The sequence below is a fragment of the Egretta garzetta genome, unplaced genomic scaffold (assembly GCF_000687185.1).
Source record: "Egretta garzetta isolate BGI_Z169 unplaced genomic scaffold, ASM68718v1 scaffold68, whole genome shotgun sequence".
Taxonomy (NCBI): domain Eukaryota; kingdom Metazoa; phylum Chordata; class Aves; order Pelecaniformes; family Ardeidae; genus Egretta; species Egretta garzetta.
This window is the reverse complement of record NW_009260774.1, coordinates 5,412,173-5,430,901: the sequence shown is the minus strand read 5'-3', so window position 1 is coordinate 5,430,901 and position 18,729 is coordinate 5,412,173. Positions and strand designations below refer to the sequence as shown.

Below are 18,729 nucleotides of genomic sequence, written 5' to 3'. Positions count from 1 at the left end.
TCCTGGAGTCAGGGGTTTGGATTAACCAGCAATGCCAGCAGACCCTCATTGCCAGTCATGTGCTATTTCTTTGGCATGGAAACTTGATTTGAATTCTGTGTGTAAGCTGTGCACAACACAAGGCTAGCCTCTGCTGAAATGTAAAGCCTAGAATTATTTCTGCGGTCCTTCTCCAAGAAGGACTATACACAGTTCTTCTATAGTATATACTCTCTTGATTTCCTAAATGTGAAATGAAGATATTCTATATAGATCATAAAGAATTATTTTAAAATAGTAATTTTAAAATAGAAAGACTTGTTTCATTTGATCTGTAATCTCTTAGAAATAAAACCATCAGGGCTTTCTCACAGATTTGCTTCTTTGGAAAGGTGAACCTTTTACCAAAGTTCATCAAAATACTGAACCCTGAGTTATGTTTGGAGTTTCTTTCTCAGGAAAAGGGAAAACACACCACATGCTGTTAAATATCAGTGGAATATAATATTTCTGTATTTAATTAATACACTATTCTTTTCTCCTAAGCATTTTAATACATGCTGTGTCAAACACATTGTTTACAATGGATTTTTGTTAAGTACAAGGTTCTTTTCATGCAGATATTGGCTCTATTAACATGGTTTCTTCAAGCTCATGTCTAAGTTTTAAATCCTGGAACTGACACCAACTGTCCATTTTGACACTTGTTTATTAGTTTTCTCTCAATGGAACCATTCTCCTTCTTTCAGCTTGGAGAACCGGATAATATGATGGCCCAAGTATTTCACAGCTTCATTAGAGCAACTTGCCACTTGTTCCAGTGCACATTTGAAAAAGGAAAGCTTCAGTCTGATCTCTTGCAAGTTCCTTTTTTTTTTTAAATTGGAATCGATTACTTCTGTAGATCAAGACGGAATGGTCATGACAGCTGTTAATCCAAGTCATGCTTCCCTTTGCTAACATGAAGCAAGCTAGTCACACCTGGCTGATTTAGATGTGCCTTTACTTTCAAGAGCTTGAGTACCTGCTTGCACATGCCTGCAAGAGACAGGATGGTGGATGTGGTATATTCTAACAGCAATCACAAGTTAGAAAAAATGTTGGCATCTTAAGTTAATTCTTGTCATTTTCCTATTATTGCAGACACAAAACCAAGAGATTTTTTGCCCAAAGACTGAATAAGAAGGAAGATGCCTTTTGTGACAAGTACCTGCTATGCTCCTGGGGTCCTCATTTGGAACCTTTCCAGAAAGGTGAAGTTAGCTCTCTGCAAATGCTCCCTTAGCTAATGCCCTCCATGTTGAGAGCCACTGCCTATCACTAGTTCTTTACTGTCAAGATGAGAGAACTGAAGGGATGATGATGGCAAAGCAAAGCATGAGCACTGTGCGGCAGTGATGCTGTCCATAGTGGCTCTTGAAAAACTACTTGCCATTTTTTTTGTTTTGGATGACATTGATAGGAGAAAGGATTTATTACTTTGAAAGTATGCTAGTTGTGATAGGATGTGTGAAGACATTTTGGGAGAAACTGCTTTTCCCACAGAGCTTCCAAATATAAATAGAAAGGACACATAAATATTAGGAAAAAAGGCTTAATACAAAGGTTTTTTTTTCTTTTTTTTTCGGCATAGGGAGTTAGATGATACACAGAAATTAAAAGTAATTTGTTTCAGACATGCAAGGTTTGTGAAAACTTGAAACTAAGCACAGATTTTCTCCCACGCTAGCACAGGGCCATCTTTCTCTGACTGCCAGTTGGCTCTGGTAGTGATGTCAGGGATCCCTTCTGGTTTCAGAGAGAGCACACCAGTATGCAGGAGAGGAATGTTTGTCTCATTAAGTTTTGTACATAGTTAGTAGAGCTGACACAATTAATCTCCATTAACCAGCAACCTGATATGTTCCTAAAACCTGCTTAGGAGTGCCAGTAAGGGATAAGAAGAATTGGAAAGGCAAAAAGAATGGGAAAATCAAGAAGTGATAAATGTATCTGCCATCTTGAGCGTTCAGTCACATTCTGAGTGTACATATATTTAATAGGTATGTTCTTACAATAATGGTCGGCCCACAGGAAGTAGGCATAGTTTGCAGAATTGCAATAATGTGGCTGTTATTATAGAATATTTTTTATCAAAGCATCCTCCTTATGGCTGTTTTATCATCAGTATTTTCCTAAGACAACCTGTAACTATTCCAAAGTCAATACTTCAAAATTCCCATTCTGAAAGAGAAAAAAAAAGATATAAAAAAACCATATCAAAACTTTGAATGCAAACCATGAAGAATATGGTACATCTTTGTAAGCTTAAGGCACTATTAATACCAGTTAAACGACAGGTTTTCCTTCTCTGCGTCCTAAGTGGCAAAGATGAGTTCCTGTGACTTACTCTTCTCTGCATAGGGATTTGGACAAGGAATTAAGTGATGTATTTGCATAGATGCTTCATTTCCTACTGAAGTTAAACTAAGAAGTTGTACTTTTGGTACAAAAGGCACATTTTGTTTAGAAGCTCTCCTCTGCTGAAATTTATAGAATACAATATTTGGCAGATAGTTGAGTTGCCTAAACTCCTAGAGCCAAAGCAGAGAGACATAAAGTAAATTCATTCTGTAGAGGTGTGACCTCTCTTACACATCTGTCCTAGATCTGGCATGAACTCTATGGCCATGTCTCCCTATTGAAAATAGAAGACAGTTGGCTTAAACTGGATGAGTAACTACTATATAGCTAAAACTAGGCAACTCTAACATGGAGGGAGATTTAGAGTGCTGATCTAGGCTTTATCAAGGTATTACACCAAAGAAGAACATAAGAAAAATCACAGACAATCAGTGATCTTTAGTGTTCGAGGTTCAATGTCCAGATTGGAAAGGGGTACCTGTTTTCTTTATTGCACTATGTATAGAATTTTAGCTACTTGCACGATGATAAGTAAACATTTTAGTGACAACGCTAGCTCTGAATTTTCTTATTTATCTTTAATAGAGAAAAATTCAGATTAAAAACCTACATATGTATATGCCAGTCAGCTTTGGGAACATTTTCTGGAGTCCCTTCTTGGGAGAGTGCCTTGTCAGGTAACTGTCCTGTTCTCTCACAAGGGCCTAAGATTACACCCCAGGCAGCCAGTCTCCTCAGGTCAGTTCCTTGCCCATGCCTGAAGAGCAGTATTAGGTTGTTGGAGCTCGTTCAAGAATTCTTTGCACAATATGCAAGCCCAGATTCACACTATTTGTATTGTCCCTGCAATACTGATACAGAATTAGTAGACTTCCATGTGAAAAATAGATCAATGAAACTATCATGAATGCCAGTAGAAGAGTGGTAAATAAAAAGGCACAGAACTAGTTTATGCTGGATTCTGAGAAAGGGGTTATTAATATATTAATCAAATTAAAAGTGGATAAATTTTATTTATCTGCATTTATCCCCAGCTGGTGAGCACATGCAGACAGCAGACTGAGGAAGAGAGAGACACATACAGGTTTCATTACTTGTCTGCTCGTGCCTCCATTAGTGGAATAAAATCCTCTTCTCTGTCTATACTCTGTCTGCCCATGGTCTACACTTGTGGTGCCAAAATAATTGTTATATATTTAAGTTTAGTGAAAGAATTGACTAAATAGAGTCCTTTGGTTCCTAGCACTAAGTTGAATCACAAGGGTTGTTACCTGCTGTCATAATAGGTGTTTCCTGTGTTTGCTTTTCAGGTGAGTATTTTGCATTTACAGGAAAGCTTATTTAAGTGCGTTCCTGCCTGCATGGCAAGAGTGCCCTGTATCTTGCAGTAGTCAGCTCGAAGGTTGTGTTACGTTGTCCAAGATTTGCTCTGTGTGTTGTAGGACACGCTTCCTGCTCAGCAGGCTTCATGGAATGCAACCGTGAATGGTAGAGCTTTACTTGCGTATTAGGTTTCCAGTATCCAAGTATTCTTTTTATATCATCCAGAACTCCATCTCCTGCAAAATATTTTAGGAACATCCTTGTAAAATTTCCTTCAGCTCATTATTGACTGTAAAGAGTACTGGAATGGTTTATTCATGATTACAGTGGATAGCTGGGTGCAGCTGTCACCCTACAAAAAGATCACCCTGGTAACACCAATCAACAAGCAGAGTAAGATGATCCAAATATAACTGAAACCTTCTAAATGTTGTCTTTCAACTGAAATACAGAGGCACAACTTTATCCCAAACTTTGATGAAGTGGGGTCTGTGAAATGTATCATAGACGTTGCCATTCAGTGCTGAAAAGCTATTGATTTTCAGTTTTCCTTACACAGTGGAATCTGAGAAAGGGCCTACATGATAAAGGAGCTGTGAGAATAAATAATTAAAATAAGTAATTAGTTCAGCATCGTTTGGGAAAAGTTATTGGGAAAAGAGAATCACCATGCAAAATATTGAACACTGGATCCATCTTGCTGCCTTCAGCTGACACTGAACAATGACCAGTGCTAAAATTTATATCGGCATCTATTATAGCAGTAGGGGGAAGCCAGTTTATCCTCACAATTGCATACAGTGCCTATGCTGCAAAGATGTGCAACTGATACCACAGTTCAGCTCTGAGATCAGCACAAAAGGAGGTTTGCACTTGTCTCATACCTCGTAACCATAGCCCCGCAGAGGATAGGGCAGAAAATGTATTCTGGGCAAGAGCCAGCGCAAAAATGCAGCTGATATTCCGTGATGTCATCTGAAAATCAACTCATGGGGAAAGGGATAGACAGAAGGTTTGAAGTAAGACCATGACACACCTTACCTGAGAATGATGGATGCCTGTAGATCATGCCTGCAGTATTTGAATTCAGATGATCTATATTACTGTTTACAATTCCTTCTAATACAGTCACGTGTAGACGAGCAATACAGCAGTAGAAAACAGAACAAAACATGAAGAACAGTGTTGGGAGGACTTGTCTTTTAAGCACCGTACGCAGAACGGTGACACACCAGTCATGGAGAAGGGGTGCAACAGTGGATCATCGTTCAGTACATTTTCTCTGACTCAGTTCCTTAAAATCAAAAATGACAAAGATATGCCCAGCCCTGTGTGTCAATGGTTTCCAGTTACAGGCTACTGCACTCGGTGCACTGCAGGTTTTGCAGCACTGAATGGGCATGGGGCTTAATTATAAAACAACCCTGAATTCATTATTACCACATATATATAATCCAAAACAGACAGCTAACTGGATACTTCTCATAGTTCTTAAAACAAAAATTCATTTGGATCTATTTTTGTTGTTTCTTTATTTCCATGGACAGTGATCTTGTGTCATGCTTAATATACATGTCATACCTACTCTGAAACAGGTACTTTTCAAGTTTTATTTTAACTTGCTCTCAAAATATTTTCAGAAAAAAATCTCTCCTGCCCACAGACTTCACAGGACTTTGTGTTCTGAATTTCTGTGTATTCATGTCCACATCTAGGAGGCGTTGGAATTTCTGTATGCAACCAGGGAAGTGCACCGTCATGTCACCTTAGGATGACATACGGCCGATGCATTGCTCTTTGCAGCTTTGTTTTAGTAACTGCATACGCGCATGCTTTCTGTTGCAGCAGTACACAGACGCTATTGCACAGATCAATACACGTTATTAAACTTTCACATAATGTTATGAAATTCAATTACTGAATAGCTCCATGTGTACAGTAAAAGCACAAGTTTGAATGCACAATTACTTTTAATCAATTTAACAGTAGAAAAGAGCGCTTTAAATTAAACATGAATTGTTCTGCTATTACTTTTGCAAATAAACAGATTGGCTTTTGAGGGCACTGACAGTAGCCACTTCTAATGATATCCAGCAGAACTGGCTATAAATATATACATATAAAGGCTGTTTCTTCTGTGTATGGAGATATATCGGTCTCTATAGAAATTGCCCGAATAATTTAATAGAGTATGACTTAATTTCAATACAGGTGGAATAATCCTATAGAATTTGTGTATTCTTCTTCAGTTTTTATTAATTCCATTTCTAATTTTGATAGAGTGTACTCTTGCTATATTTGTAGTGCCAAGAATCTGTATAAAATTGAGTGGCAAAATCAAAAATGAAAATGATGTGCTGCTTCATACATGTATATTTTTTATTTTTTTTTCCTTAAAATAGCAAGTGGGCAAATTCTGCTTGCCTCCAGCTCTGTCAGCAGCACCACCATTGGTGTCATTGTGTAAGGGAAGGAGGGCTGGAAGACAAGAGACCACATGGAAATTTTTTCTTCACGACTGAGGAGAGGTCTGGGAGATCTCCTGCTATGTAGATGCTCCCCTATCCCTGTAAATCACTGGCGGGCAGATGAGGTCAGTGAACTACTGCTGTATCTACACTGAAAACCAGTTCTTGGAGAGAACTGCTTGGAGATATTTCTTTTCCTGACTGTGTATCTTACGAGCTGTGGCCAGTTTACGCTGAATATTGGCTTTTACTCTAAAGACAAAGCAAAAGGTGTCAAGGTAGCATGTATCAGATTGCTAACATCAAACTGTACAATAAACTACTTGAATTACTTTTCAGGTTTTCACTTTGCCTCTACAGAAGAGAGAGTGTCACATCTTCTGGTATCTTACTCAGTTGTCAGACAAGCATGCTACTGAATTTGGTGTCTGAACACAGGTGGATGTAGGAATCTTCATCGTTAAGTATTTAATAAAATAGAAGACACTTAAGCACATTGGGAACTTCCGGAGTTCATCTGTAAGTTGCGTAAGGCTTCTTAGCTTTTTCCTCCAATTGAAAGAGGAATGACACACATAGAGATATTCCACCACTGTGGATATAAGATTATACAAGATTATGACTCTATAATGTCAATTTATCACAGTGCTGCATGTATTGCTACCAAGTACAAATACAAGTCATGAAAAACATCTGTACGTCCCTATAAGCAATTTGTCAGAATACTTTAAAGTACGCGTATAATAAATGAAGAACACATGTTTCATAGGAACCAAATGAAACTAGAGCTGTACCGAGTGCTTTGCCAGAGACTGGAACAGCTGTGGACATCACCTCTCTCTCCCTCTATCCAGCTTTAAAAGGCATTGTTTTCCTTTTAGCTTGACAGGTGATGTTTACAATAACGTCAGTCTTCCTGAAAGACAGATTGCCCAAAATATCTCTGTAGACCATTTTCCATCCCCTTAAATGCTGTCTTTTGATTTTCATTTTAGATATTTGGCACTTTCTGCTAAATTGCAAAGGGTCCTCACTGCACCATCCTTGCCAGTTTCTAAAGACATCAAACACCTCCCGTTATGTACTTATAAAAAAATATCAGGTTACATACTGTATGGGATTGTCCGTCTGGTAGCTACAGCTAAGAGATGGAAAGTTTTGCTCCTTTACTATTCTGTTCAGAGTGTGCGCACACAAACATACCCACACCCACACATCTTTCAAAGTTCTGAAGAGGTTTGTCTGACTTCCTGAGCTTGATACCTCTACAAGGCTACGGACTTCTTCTCTCTGGGTGGAATATAAGATGACAACTCCAGAGTCTCTTTGCTGTTATGTTCTGCATCTCAGATTAAGGTCACAGCTTTAGGATTATTCAGAATGAATAATTTCTTTGCACAGAGAAAAACTTAGCAATCAACCCTTCTGCCCAATAATATCAACCGAATTCTGTCACTTCCATGTGAAACCTGGGCACACCGTCTAATCATCTCTCTGTAGCCTTCCTCCTCCGCCAGTTTTTGCTTTGCTTCTCAGATAAGAGCTTCTGCTGCTCAGATTTATTTCCAGTAATGATAATCAGTGGGAGTGGAAGATGTTTTCTTTTATTAAATCTCCAAATACCTTGGAGCATACTTTTCAGCGTCTACAGTGATTCACCAAACTTGACAAAGGAGCAACAACTTTTCTACCTGACAACTCTGCATTATAAAGTATAGTTATTAAATTTTGAGTAACCTTTCAAAATACTGAACAGTGTTACAGTCAAGAAATGTGAATGAATCAAACATTCCATTACTCCAGTCGATCTAACATGCATTATAAAATACAATAGATTTATAGTTTTACTTTGTTTTATCTGCTTTAAAAAGTAGCAGGAGTGTAAAATACCTTCTTCAGCACTGAACATATGCAATCATCATTGTAGATTTAAAAAAAACAACCTGCTGATTATAAAATAGCTTAAATAGCCCCAAGTGTCCCTGAAGAGCTACTGTGTGTTGTATAAAAGCTGAATAATCCTCCCCATGTCAGAAGGTGACTCTTCAGCTGTTCAGGATCATGAGCAGATATGCTACCACCCGTAAAAAAAAAAAAAAAAGATTCAAAACACAAGAACATACATTTAGGTAAAGATCACTGTGATGGCATTGGAATTAATCTGCAAGAGCTGACAGCATTGAAACCAATCTAGCAAGAATGATTCAAGGAATTGTAGCTTTTACTTAAAACCAAAACACAAAGAACACAGCAAATTCACACCAAAATAAGTTCACTGGGAATATGGAATTTTTACATCGTATTTGGCTCATTTTTCTTCTTTTACAAAGATAACTGGAACAAAGGAGAATGTTCAAACACACTTTCTATTTAAATACAAACTGAATGCAGTATTTGTATAACACCAGAAGTGCAGTCTGTGCAAAAGTACTCCAAATCATTATTGCTCAGTGATCTGAATAAAATACTTTAACATATTTATCAAGGCACATTGATAGAAGAAAAGCTGTTTCAATCATCTGTGTTTGTTTTGATCATCAAAATAGGGGAATTCACTTTGGCCCCTGTGCTTTAGAAAAATATGACTTTGACTTTCAAAATCTCAATATCTTTAATATTTAGTCTTAGCATTTACATCGTAGTTTCTTCCCATTCAAGCTCCACATCACCTACAAAAGAAACAGATACATTACATTAACCTACATTGTAAACAAATAGTAACTAACGGCAGATAACTGTTTTGGCTGAATTTAAAAGATCTTGCAGGGAAAAAAGTGCAAATCTTGAGGAACAGCTATTACCATGAGGGAGACTAAAGGGCAGCAAAATGCTAGAAAACTACACTTCTGAAGCCAAAAAATGCATGTCCAAGTATTTGTTTCTGCTTCTTAGTCTGGACGAGTCAATGCACCTGCTATGATAAAATAATATTTGAAGACAATCTGTGTATCTCCTTACCTTCCATGGCATCCAGAGAGTCCATCTTTTGCAGTGCTGAATAATTTACAAAACATATGGGCTGACTACTTCCCTTGCTTGTCAACAGATCCAATACACATTGATGCAAAAATATATATTGTGCCTGTAAGATGTGAATTTAAAGATGTTTGATTAGAAGAAAAATGTACTTCTAATACCAAAAAAACTTTTACATTTTTTATATAACATTTAGGTGTTCTCAAAGTAAGTGCAGTTTAACGCGGCACTCTCAGTGCTTCAGTGATATCATATATGCCTGATCTGATTTCATTCATTATGAGGCATAGCACGTTCAAATTTGTGAAAATGTTAATTCTTATGCCCAGTAAGATATACGAAATTAGACTAATCAGAAGTGAGACTAATAGGCTGTTCCACAATTTTCTGTAAAGGTTTCTTCTACAAAAAGTTGTTTAGTTGCTTTTTGCCACTAGATTCAGACTGAAGAAATTTAAACCGCATGAATGTAATATTTAGATAAGAAATTTTTCCTCTTTCTAGTATAGAGAAAACCAGCAGGGTGCACTCAAATGCAAAAGTTCAAGTAAATCTACATGTTCTAGGAGCATGCACCATTGCACCACTGCTAGGAGCAAAAAACCACATTCTTTTTAGTGATGCTTCTTAGAATGTAGCATCATCTTTAACAGAATATAATGCAAAGAGTGGACAACTAAAGTTAATCTGACACTTCCAAGGACATAAAGTAACTCTGGGTAATGATTGCTGAAAAAAGGAAAAAAAGCAATGTAAGAATGAAATGAATGAAATAAAAGAATGAAAACAGAGGGAAACTAAATAAATGGATAAAGCGTATCTTCACACAGGAGTACTGTGTATGGAGATGCAGAAAATGAGCCAGATCACAGATTAGTTTAGGTTGGAAGGGACCTCTTGAGATCACCTCGTGCTGCTCCCACTGCTCCAGCTGGGTCAGCCAAAGCACATTGCCCAGGACCTCGTCCAGATGGGTTTTGAACATCACTTACAGATGGAGATGACCAAAATAACTTTAACTTCCTTGATTTTTGCATGGGTAAATACATTAGTGTCATTTTTCTGCTCGGTAATTGCTATTTGCTTTCAGAACTGCCATCAATTTTCAGTTCAAGTGTCTCAGATTTATAAGAGAAATTTGTTCACATGGCTCCAGAGCCATGGGTAATTAAAACAGACTTTCACAGGCCCCTGAAGTGCACAGCACCAGTACACTTTGCAATAGCTTGCTTACTGAAGCAACAGCACGACGTTACTTCAAACTAGCCTTTGTACCTCACTTGACAAAATGATAAACTCTACCAGATCTGCTGGACAAATACGGATTTCTAGAATGAAGGTCTTAAGTTTCAGTGGAGTTTAGACTGGTTATTCCAATCCAGGAGGCAGACTCTGAAAGCTCCATAATCTCTTGCACTCATACAGCTGCTTGTGAGCATGTAGTAATGAAAATCTTTCTGGGCTTGCCGGGGGAGAGCGAAGCAGGATACCTGGGGAATGTATGTCTGACTAGTTATTTTCCCAGTTAGAATTAATGACCTTCTTAATTATTTGAAAGTCTTTTTTATGGTTGGAAGTGGGAGAAAGAATAAAAAAGTTCACTAAATATTAGGTTATGCACTTTACCTGTACTCCAAGGGCAGGCCTTGGTAAGGTGCAGGCCACCAGGCACAGTACTAGGGTATCGAAATTAGGGAATGAAACAGTGTCTGGGTACATTGCCAGGCAGTGGAACTTGATCCAAACTACCTCAAATTGTTTGGATAGTTCTGTCCTGGTTTCAGCTGGGATAGAGTTACTTTTCCTCCTTGCGTAGTTTTGATCCACGTTAACCAGCACTATCTCAAATAATTTCCGGGTGTCTTTCAGGAGTTACTGCAGGCTATGGGTCACCCCCTACAGAGAGCTTGGGGTGAGAGTGGTAACTGCAGAGGTGTGCAATTGCACAGATATGAGCCATTCTGTGCCCATTGGCTACGGTAACTGAGAGTGACTCTGTTGGCAAAAGGAAAACTATTCTGAAGCTCTAATCAAGCGAAAAACAGGTCTCAGAGCAACCAGTTTGTATGTATTTTACTCATAGATCTTACAGAGAGTTTGACTGAGGGATCTCTAAACTGAGTTCTGGGAAGCAACTGCTCCTCTCTTCGTATCTTCTGTGCTGATCACACAAAATCTGAATTATAGACTACTAAACGGTATTTTATAACAGAACTGCCAGAAGAGCTTGACTACTGAAACCGCTATAAAACTTCACCAGATTTGGTTCTCTTTGGGCAAGTTTTAGTGCTGATCTGCATTTTGCGGTTTTGCAAACATGAGCTAGAAATGGCCTGGACAGAGAACAATCTGGCTCAGGATTTTGCAGCTAGCATATAGATCAGTGCTTCATCTGTTTAGAAATCAGAACTATGAGACCATCATCTTTTATTGCATTTTGGCACATCTTCTTCTAGCCTCTGCCAAAATATGCAAATTAAGAGGTACGCAAAAATAATACACATTTTAAAAATGTACACTGATCTTATAAAATATGTTACTGGTTTAAGATTTTATTTTGAGGAGCCTCCCATTAAATTGTCTTCCAGACTTTGCCTTATTTTCAGATTATTCTATTTCTAGTCGAAAGTGTAGAAAAACAACTAAAAAAAGTGTTCTCAGAATTCATTATCACAGGCTCACAGGAAAGTCCTGGCATAGCTGCATCGAGACTTCAAAAGGAAAAATTGAAAGCAATTGGTCATCAGGCAGCACCTCACAAGAAAGAGCGTGACACAATATCACCAGAAGGTCTCACAAAATCTTCTGAAGTGCAAGCTGCTGAAGAGAGGTTAACCTCTCTTTGTACATTCTGACACACTTTTCTTACAGTCTGACATGATAACAGAACAGCAGAATTGTACTCCTAATGGAATAAATCTCCTTACATTAAAATCAGTTTAAATCCATCAGTCATGTGGAAGTTCATCCTGGAACCGCTCATCCATGCTGAGAAGTTGGTAAGTCATGCTGTAGACTCAAAGGCTTGAGGCAGTGGCCTTGGGTTAGATCTGGCCTGCAGGAGGCCTATTCCAGAAGCCTTAGGCAAACACAGCTGGATTTCCCTTCCACTGGGCATTTAGGATCAGCTTTAAATTCTGCTATTACTCCTTTACATATACCCACATCTCCAGAGACAGCAGAGGTCTTCCTTGCCAGCAGGTCATCCCCAACTTATCCCCATACTCAATAAGTCTGCCAGAAAGGCACTTTTTTAGACCCAAACCTCACCATTGCTTTGATTTTGCAAAATCTGAAGACTCTGCATAATTCTATCCATATGTGTTATTTTATTTGAAGCAATTTAAAAAGAATCAAGGAATCATTAATGAGGTCAAAAGTAAATTAATATTTAAAAGTTTGGAGGATATGCTACATATACATACAGAAAAAATAGATTTAAGTAAGTAGTGCATGAGCAAATCCATTTTTTATTTAACAACTGTTCTTCACCCAAAACTTGACATGAATTTTCTCAAAGTCTGAGAAATTGTAATTTAAGTTCTAAAAACTAAATGTCTCAGCACTCTCTTCAGCACTTGTCTACACTTTGCTGGCCAAACATACTTAAATAGATTGAAAGAATACATTTGCACAATGCTCAAAATCCAATTAGAAGCAGGATTTGGTAGAAAATGTATTAGATTTCTGATTGTTCTAGTCTTGTTTTGTAGGAGATGAGATGATCAGGTGACTAACTTTTTAACAACAGGAAAACGGAAAAGATAAATACATAAATCTTACCAGATTCTGTACCATACACATTCTTTCACTTCTTAACTCAGCTACAAGGCCATAGATATCCACAAAATCATGGTCATTTACATGTTGGGTTAAATGGTCAAGTGCAATATACACACCTGTTCTTCCAACACCAGCACTGCAAACACAATGCACAAGTTAAAATAAAGGTTTTCCGTTACTTTTTTTTAGTATAAAATATTTTATTAGAATATTCTGGTTAAATTAAGTTTATTGTGAAAAGAAAACCAGAAAAAAATGGTATCTTTTTCAGTATTTACTTGTGTGTGTGTGTCTCCTTGTTGAATGGGATCAAGTGAAATCTGGATCTGAGTCATGCTCTGATTTTGATTTTACAAGGGGTTGCATCAGACAAATGAGATATAACTAAGCCAAACCTGCATAAGTGTGAAAATGGCCTTACAGCTTTTCTGTGCATTTTCTAGAGCTCACTAATTCAAAGAAAAATATCAAGAATTTGTGAAATCACACCTGGATTCTGTGATGCTTCTGGTTTCTGAGACAAAACAACATGGGATCTAGCAAAACGTTTAAAAGGAAACACTTTTGAAAGGAGGCTGTGTGTGCAAGACATGCTGGTAGCTAGTGTTGTTCTATTTCAAGGTTTGAAAACAAATAGGATTTTTCCCAAAATCACTATCAGACTTCTCTGCAATTAGTGTAATAAACGCAGAGTGTATCGCTGCAGATCATCAGGGAATGTATAGCAAAGCTCTCTTGAACCTGCAAGCTCTAATGAGCAGAAAGTCATGAATAAACTTTTTGGGTATGAGAACACAATCCTACTCCTTTTGTAACACCGGGAATTTGAGCACAGGTGGAGAATCTGGCCCATGCTGGCCCATTTATGTGTCTGTCTTGTGAGAAGGCAGTGGGATTCATTGCAGAGGGGCCCCAGAGCATGTAAGTGTTCTCAAAACATGAAGACCACGTAGTTCTCTCCTTATAATCACCTCTCTGGCCCCTACAGTTGAGGGAAACGTCAAACTCTCAATAACAACGATACCAAATAAACTGAAGCTTTATCACCCATTGTGGGTGGCACCTGTAGGACACCGAAGACAAATAAAAAGAACTCCCATGCACGATAACTGGACAGTTAGGGAAGAGGTTTGTGGCACCAAACCCATATTTTCCTTCCACATATTTCCAGAGTCGCACTGAGTGAGAATGAGGCAAAGAATCAATCACAGACCTCTGAGTTCAGATCACTATTTTGGAGTGCGCCCACTCATTTGCTGAGAACACTGACCTGCATATAAATTGCAGACACACCACCTTCCTGAAGACTTAGCCTACCCCACACACTTACCCCTTGAAATAGCTGTTTAAGAGCGTTGCGTATGAAATCCATGGGAACTATGACAGCTGAACACCTCTAACCACCAGACCATTTATTTAAGAACCTAAATATAGATTTTAGCTGTTTACAGGCATCCAAGCTTGAAATCTGGCATATGCAAACCCTTATTCCTATTTGTCATTCTCTGTGGCTCCCAAATAGTTTCTTCCTCTTGATACGTGATGTGTACATTTTAAATACATTTTAAATACTTACTTCTTAAGAAGAGCTATAGTTATAATAGAAGTAATTAAAACCAACATGTCGCTATTCCTCTTCTTACAATAAAGAGGAAAATTGAGATAAATTCAGCAGTGCCTTAATTTTTGGTAATTTTTGAAGTAACTGTTTCACTGACATCACCTCAATAGGATTTCCAAGAATGGAAGAACAGACACACTTTGGCATTCTGCCTCCTAGAAAAGACTCAGGAGCACTGCTAGAGAAACCTTCACTGCTGTCCATACTAGAACCGTACCCGTGCACTCAGTTTTCATTGTTCTGGCATCTTCTGGCATTGTTCTGGTTCATCTTCTGGCAACTTCCCTGAGAATTAACATGCACTTGAAATGACAAGATAACAAATAATAATTTGGTGAACATGCTTACCTGCAATGAACCACCATTGGGGTATTATCATGTGCTCGACTTGCACGGATAAGTTTTACAAAATGGATAATTGGTGCAGTAGTTTCAGGGACTCCATGTTCCGGCCAAGAAGTAAAGTTACACTGCCGCACCATCATGCAGTCTCCATGCTGAAAAATATAAAATAAGGTGTTTTTTGCAGAAGAAATGTGACAGAGGATCCAGTAAGCTACATGTAAACTTCTCAGCAATTTCATGTAAAAAAAGAAAGGCAGAATAGCATAATAGTTATAAGATGCACTTGTGCCAAGAGATAATTTGTTGTGCACAGATCTTAGGGCAGGTTTTCTGAGAGAGGTGGCATCAAGTCCATCTTTCAGGAAGTATTAATGACTTCAGCAGTCACTCTCCATTTGACTTCAGTCAGTGTAATTTGTAGATTACAGGTTGAAGTTTCAATAACTCATTTAGAAGTTTAGTGAACTGGGCTGACAAATTTATTTAGGGAAAAGCAACCATTCTAAGACTGATCTAATGTAGTCAAGGCAAACGCACACATGCTGGTAAACACAAATCTACTTTCTAAGTGTTTGATGCCCTCTCAGGCAGAGCAGCAGCAATAATAACTCAAAGAGCTGGTTATGATCTGATACCTAAATTAACTATGATGGACACAAGAATAAAAGTACAGGATCATGCCAAAGGCCTGTCTAGACCAATATCCTGTTTCCAACAGCAGTCAAGGAAAAATCTTAGGGAAAATTATAAAATGTGACAACAATGTATCCTTTCCATTCTTAATAGTTTGCTACTTATGAACTGCCTCAGTCAGAGATGGTATCTCGAAATTGAATAGTACTTGTCAGAATGTTCTTCTACTCATTTTTTCAGATTTTATGAAGCCCTGGAAGTTTTTAGCATTCACAGTATCTTGCAGCAAGGAGTACCACAGTTTAATCAATTGTTGTGTAATGAACCAGTTCCTTTTTTTAAAATTTATTTTGAACCAACCACTTGCTCTTTTCATATTGTAAGAAACACTGAACAACTGTGAGCAATTATGTGTAGCAACTACATTGGGTCTATATTTATAAAACTGATCAACATGAAAACAAAAGAGAAATTACTTTGGATGCAATATGGCAGTAATTGTGAATGATTTCCCTCACACGTACTTTTTAGCTTCACTGGAAGATCACCAAGAATCCGTCCATTTGTGAATGGAAGATGAAGTACAATCTTAAAACCAGCAACATGGCACATTTAATGATGTGCTTATAAAGGACATAGATTCTTGTGCAGGGTAGTTCAGCTGTAGTAAATGGATCACTTAGTCAATTCCAGTTATGTTTTGTTTTCTTTTCAGCCTTACCCTGGTTAAGACAGGTGACTTCGCATTTTGCTGGCATGCATTTTAACTCTAAATAGTCCCCTTTTCAGTCTTGTTTATACCTTACTTTAGCTGGAAAAAGTTTATCTTCTCTCACTCATTTTAAAATGTTGAATTGTCCTGTACTATGTGCACAACGTATCCTTATGGGGTCACCACCGAGACAATCCCAAACTGCTGTGTTCTTTTTGTCACGTGCACATGCCACAGGACGGTAATGCATGGATTTGGACAGCCGAGGTTGAGGTCCTAGGATCTGGCTGCACTGCATACACCACGGGTCAACGCTGGGAGTGCAAAAGAAGGCTGACTTCATCTTGGGTCATTATGCCCAGATTGCTTTCTGAGCCCACCTGCTGGTCTGACTTAACGCTGGGGGCTAATTTTTCCAAAGAGTGGAAACTATAGTTGTGGATCATGACAAAGATGAACGTCTATGCTATACCTCCCACCCCCCTACCCAGCACAAAGAGTGGGAGTAATCCTGATGATTCTCATTTATATTGGGTGAATCTCCTGGGGGTGGAGGCCAATACAACTGGTGGTACAATGAAAAACAGCTGCGCTGCACCAGGGAATCTTGCCCTTTAATCTGAGAGGGATGCATTCAAAGGGATTTGTCTGATCCCAGAATGGTTAGGATTACTCCTTTCTAGAAGAGACAACTGAGGTGTCCAAATAGAAACTTCACCTCCCACCAGACCAGAAGTTCAGTAACCTTGATAGGCCCTTCATAGCATGTCAGCTCTTTATGACAGAAACTGGAGAAAATTCCAAGGGAAAAAAAAATCAGGAATGAAAACAAAATGCAGAAAACTAGGTGGTACAATGCATATGCATTAAAAGAGTAAAAGAATAATACTGAGGGATAGTTGGGTGGGATGGAGCACATCCAATGTTCTTTGAGGTGTTGGATGGGTTTTATTAAACCAGCTTCCAGTTGTGGCTTACCCTTTCAATTTTTAGATCTCTGATGGTCCAGTCTATTTGAATATCTTCCATCAGTTTAGTAATCACTATATCCCCAAACACAGTAACTGGTTTATTATCTTCTGGCCAGTACTGATGACATCTTATCTGCAGGGAGATGATTACTAATTAAGAGTGATCATATTATAAGCTTGACAGAAACTAGATACAGGATTTCCAATTACATAAAATGCTGTTAATTGGTACACTGGTAACTCACCCGTCCTTTTTCAAAACATTGTGTGAGCATCACAAGTGTTTTTGCTCTTGTCTCCCATACCATTCTCCAGAAATCGCCCACTGTTCCTGGTAATGGTCCCTGAGTTGCAATAAACTCATTTGGACATAAATAACCCTAAGAAAAAGAAAATATTTAATACATAATGGTTGGCAAGGAAAAAAGAATTCGTATGTGACTCATAGTTGCGCCTATAGCTAATCATTCGTAAGGCTAGAACCTTGTCAGACGTACTAAAGGAATTGGCATAGGCCTGGCTAAGCATTGCATGGCAGATGGCCTTGGACACCTAAGGAAGTAATGGCATTTTTTCCACCACGCAGATCAGTTATGAACCAATGCTCTAATAAAGGCTGGGAAATGCCATCCTAATAGAAATGCATTTAGCAGAGAAATTACAGGGACATCAGTTCAGTAATTCCCATTTAAAAAATATCTAAGCCTTCATATTAGTCTTACCACGGATCCAGCCAGAGGCCACCAAGAACTGTGTCAGGAGGTGGCCAACAAAGTAGAATTCAATAGTGCTAAGGAGCAGTGAAGCCAGGGGAACAACTAAGGATTGATCTGAGAGCTACACACCACACCGATGACCTTGTCCTTCCAGTCATCACCAGGGATCTGCCCTAACTTAGGGATGGAGCTTACTCAAACAAGTGATCTCTGATAAAAAGGTCTTTGAGAAACCTACGATAGGGGTTGACTTTTATTTTATTGTTAGCTTCTGCTGTTTAGTTCATTTATAAATTGATGTAAAACTTGTGGAGAAGGAAGTTTGTTGAAAAAAACCTGTTTAATGCTGTCAGTGCATGGGTTCTCACAGATCTGTTCCCTGAAAGAAAGTAAGCGTACCCTGCAGGGACTCTTATGTACTACAGAAAGTCTAAAATAACAACAATAGCAATAATAGCAATAAATTTATGCTGTAGAGCTAGCAGTCTATAGTGTCACAGAGTTCTTCTTAGTGCTCAAAACAACTGACGCCGAGGTTTATAGCACCACCGAAGCTCCTTGCTGGAATTGTAGCCCTATAATTCACAGCTGCCTGTTCCTTACTGCATCTATAATACACACAACAGGTGGCGGTGAGAAACTATGTTAATCCTCCCTAGTTTGAATGAGGTGAAAAACTGTAATTCAGGGATGCAAAGCTCACAGTTCAGTTACTGACTTTTTCTTGTTTAACCAGTGAAAATAAAAGTAGCAGCCAAGTTCCCATTTGTTAAAACTACATACAAGACCTCTCTTTCCC

General features: G+C 38.4%; 1 protein-coding gene across 1 annotated transcript in view; it reads right to left on the bottom strand.

Moving 5' to 3' along the window:
• Nucleotides 1–8,804: 8,804 nt before the first annotated feature.
• The window catches only part of PTPRQ (protein tyrosine phosphatase receptor type Q), a 108,495-nt gene continuing 98,570 nt past the window's right edge, over nucleotides 8,805–18,729 (bottom strand). Inside the window, exons 40-45 of the mRNA XM_009646323.1 lie at nucleotides 17,460–17,594; nucleotides 17,222–17,347; nucleotides 14,902–15,050; nucleotides 12,933–13,068; nucleotides 9,132–9,255; nucleotides 8,805–8,842 (exon numbers count right to left, since the gene is read on the bottom strand). Coding sequence (XP_009644618.1) covers nucleotides 8,805–8,842; nucleotides 9,132–9,255; nucleotides 12,933–13,068; nucleotides 14,902–15,050; nucleotides 17,222–17,347; nucleotides 17,460–17,594 — 708 coding nt within the window. The remainder of the gene's footprint in view (nucleotides 8,843–9,131; nucleotides 9,256–12,932; nucleotides 13,069–14,901; nucleotides 15,051–17,221; nucleotides 17,348–17,459; nucleotides 17,595–18,729) is intronic.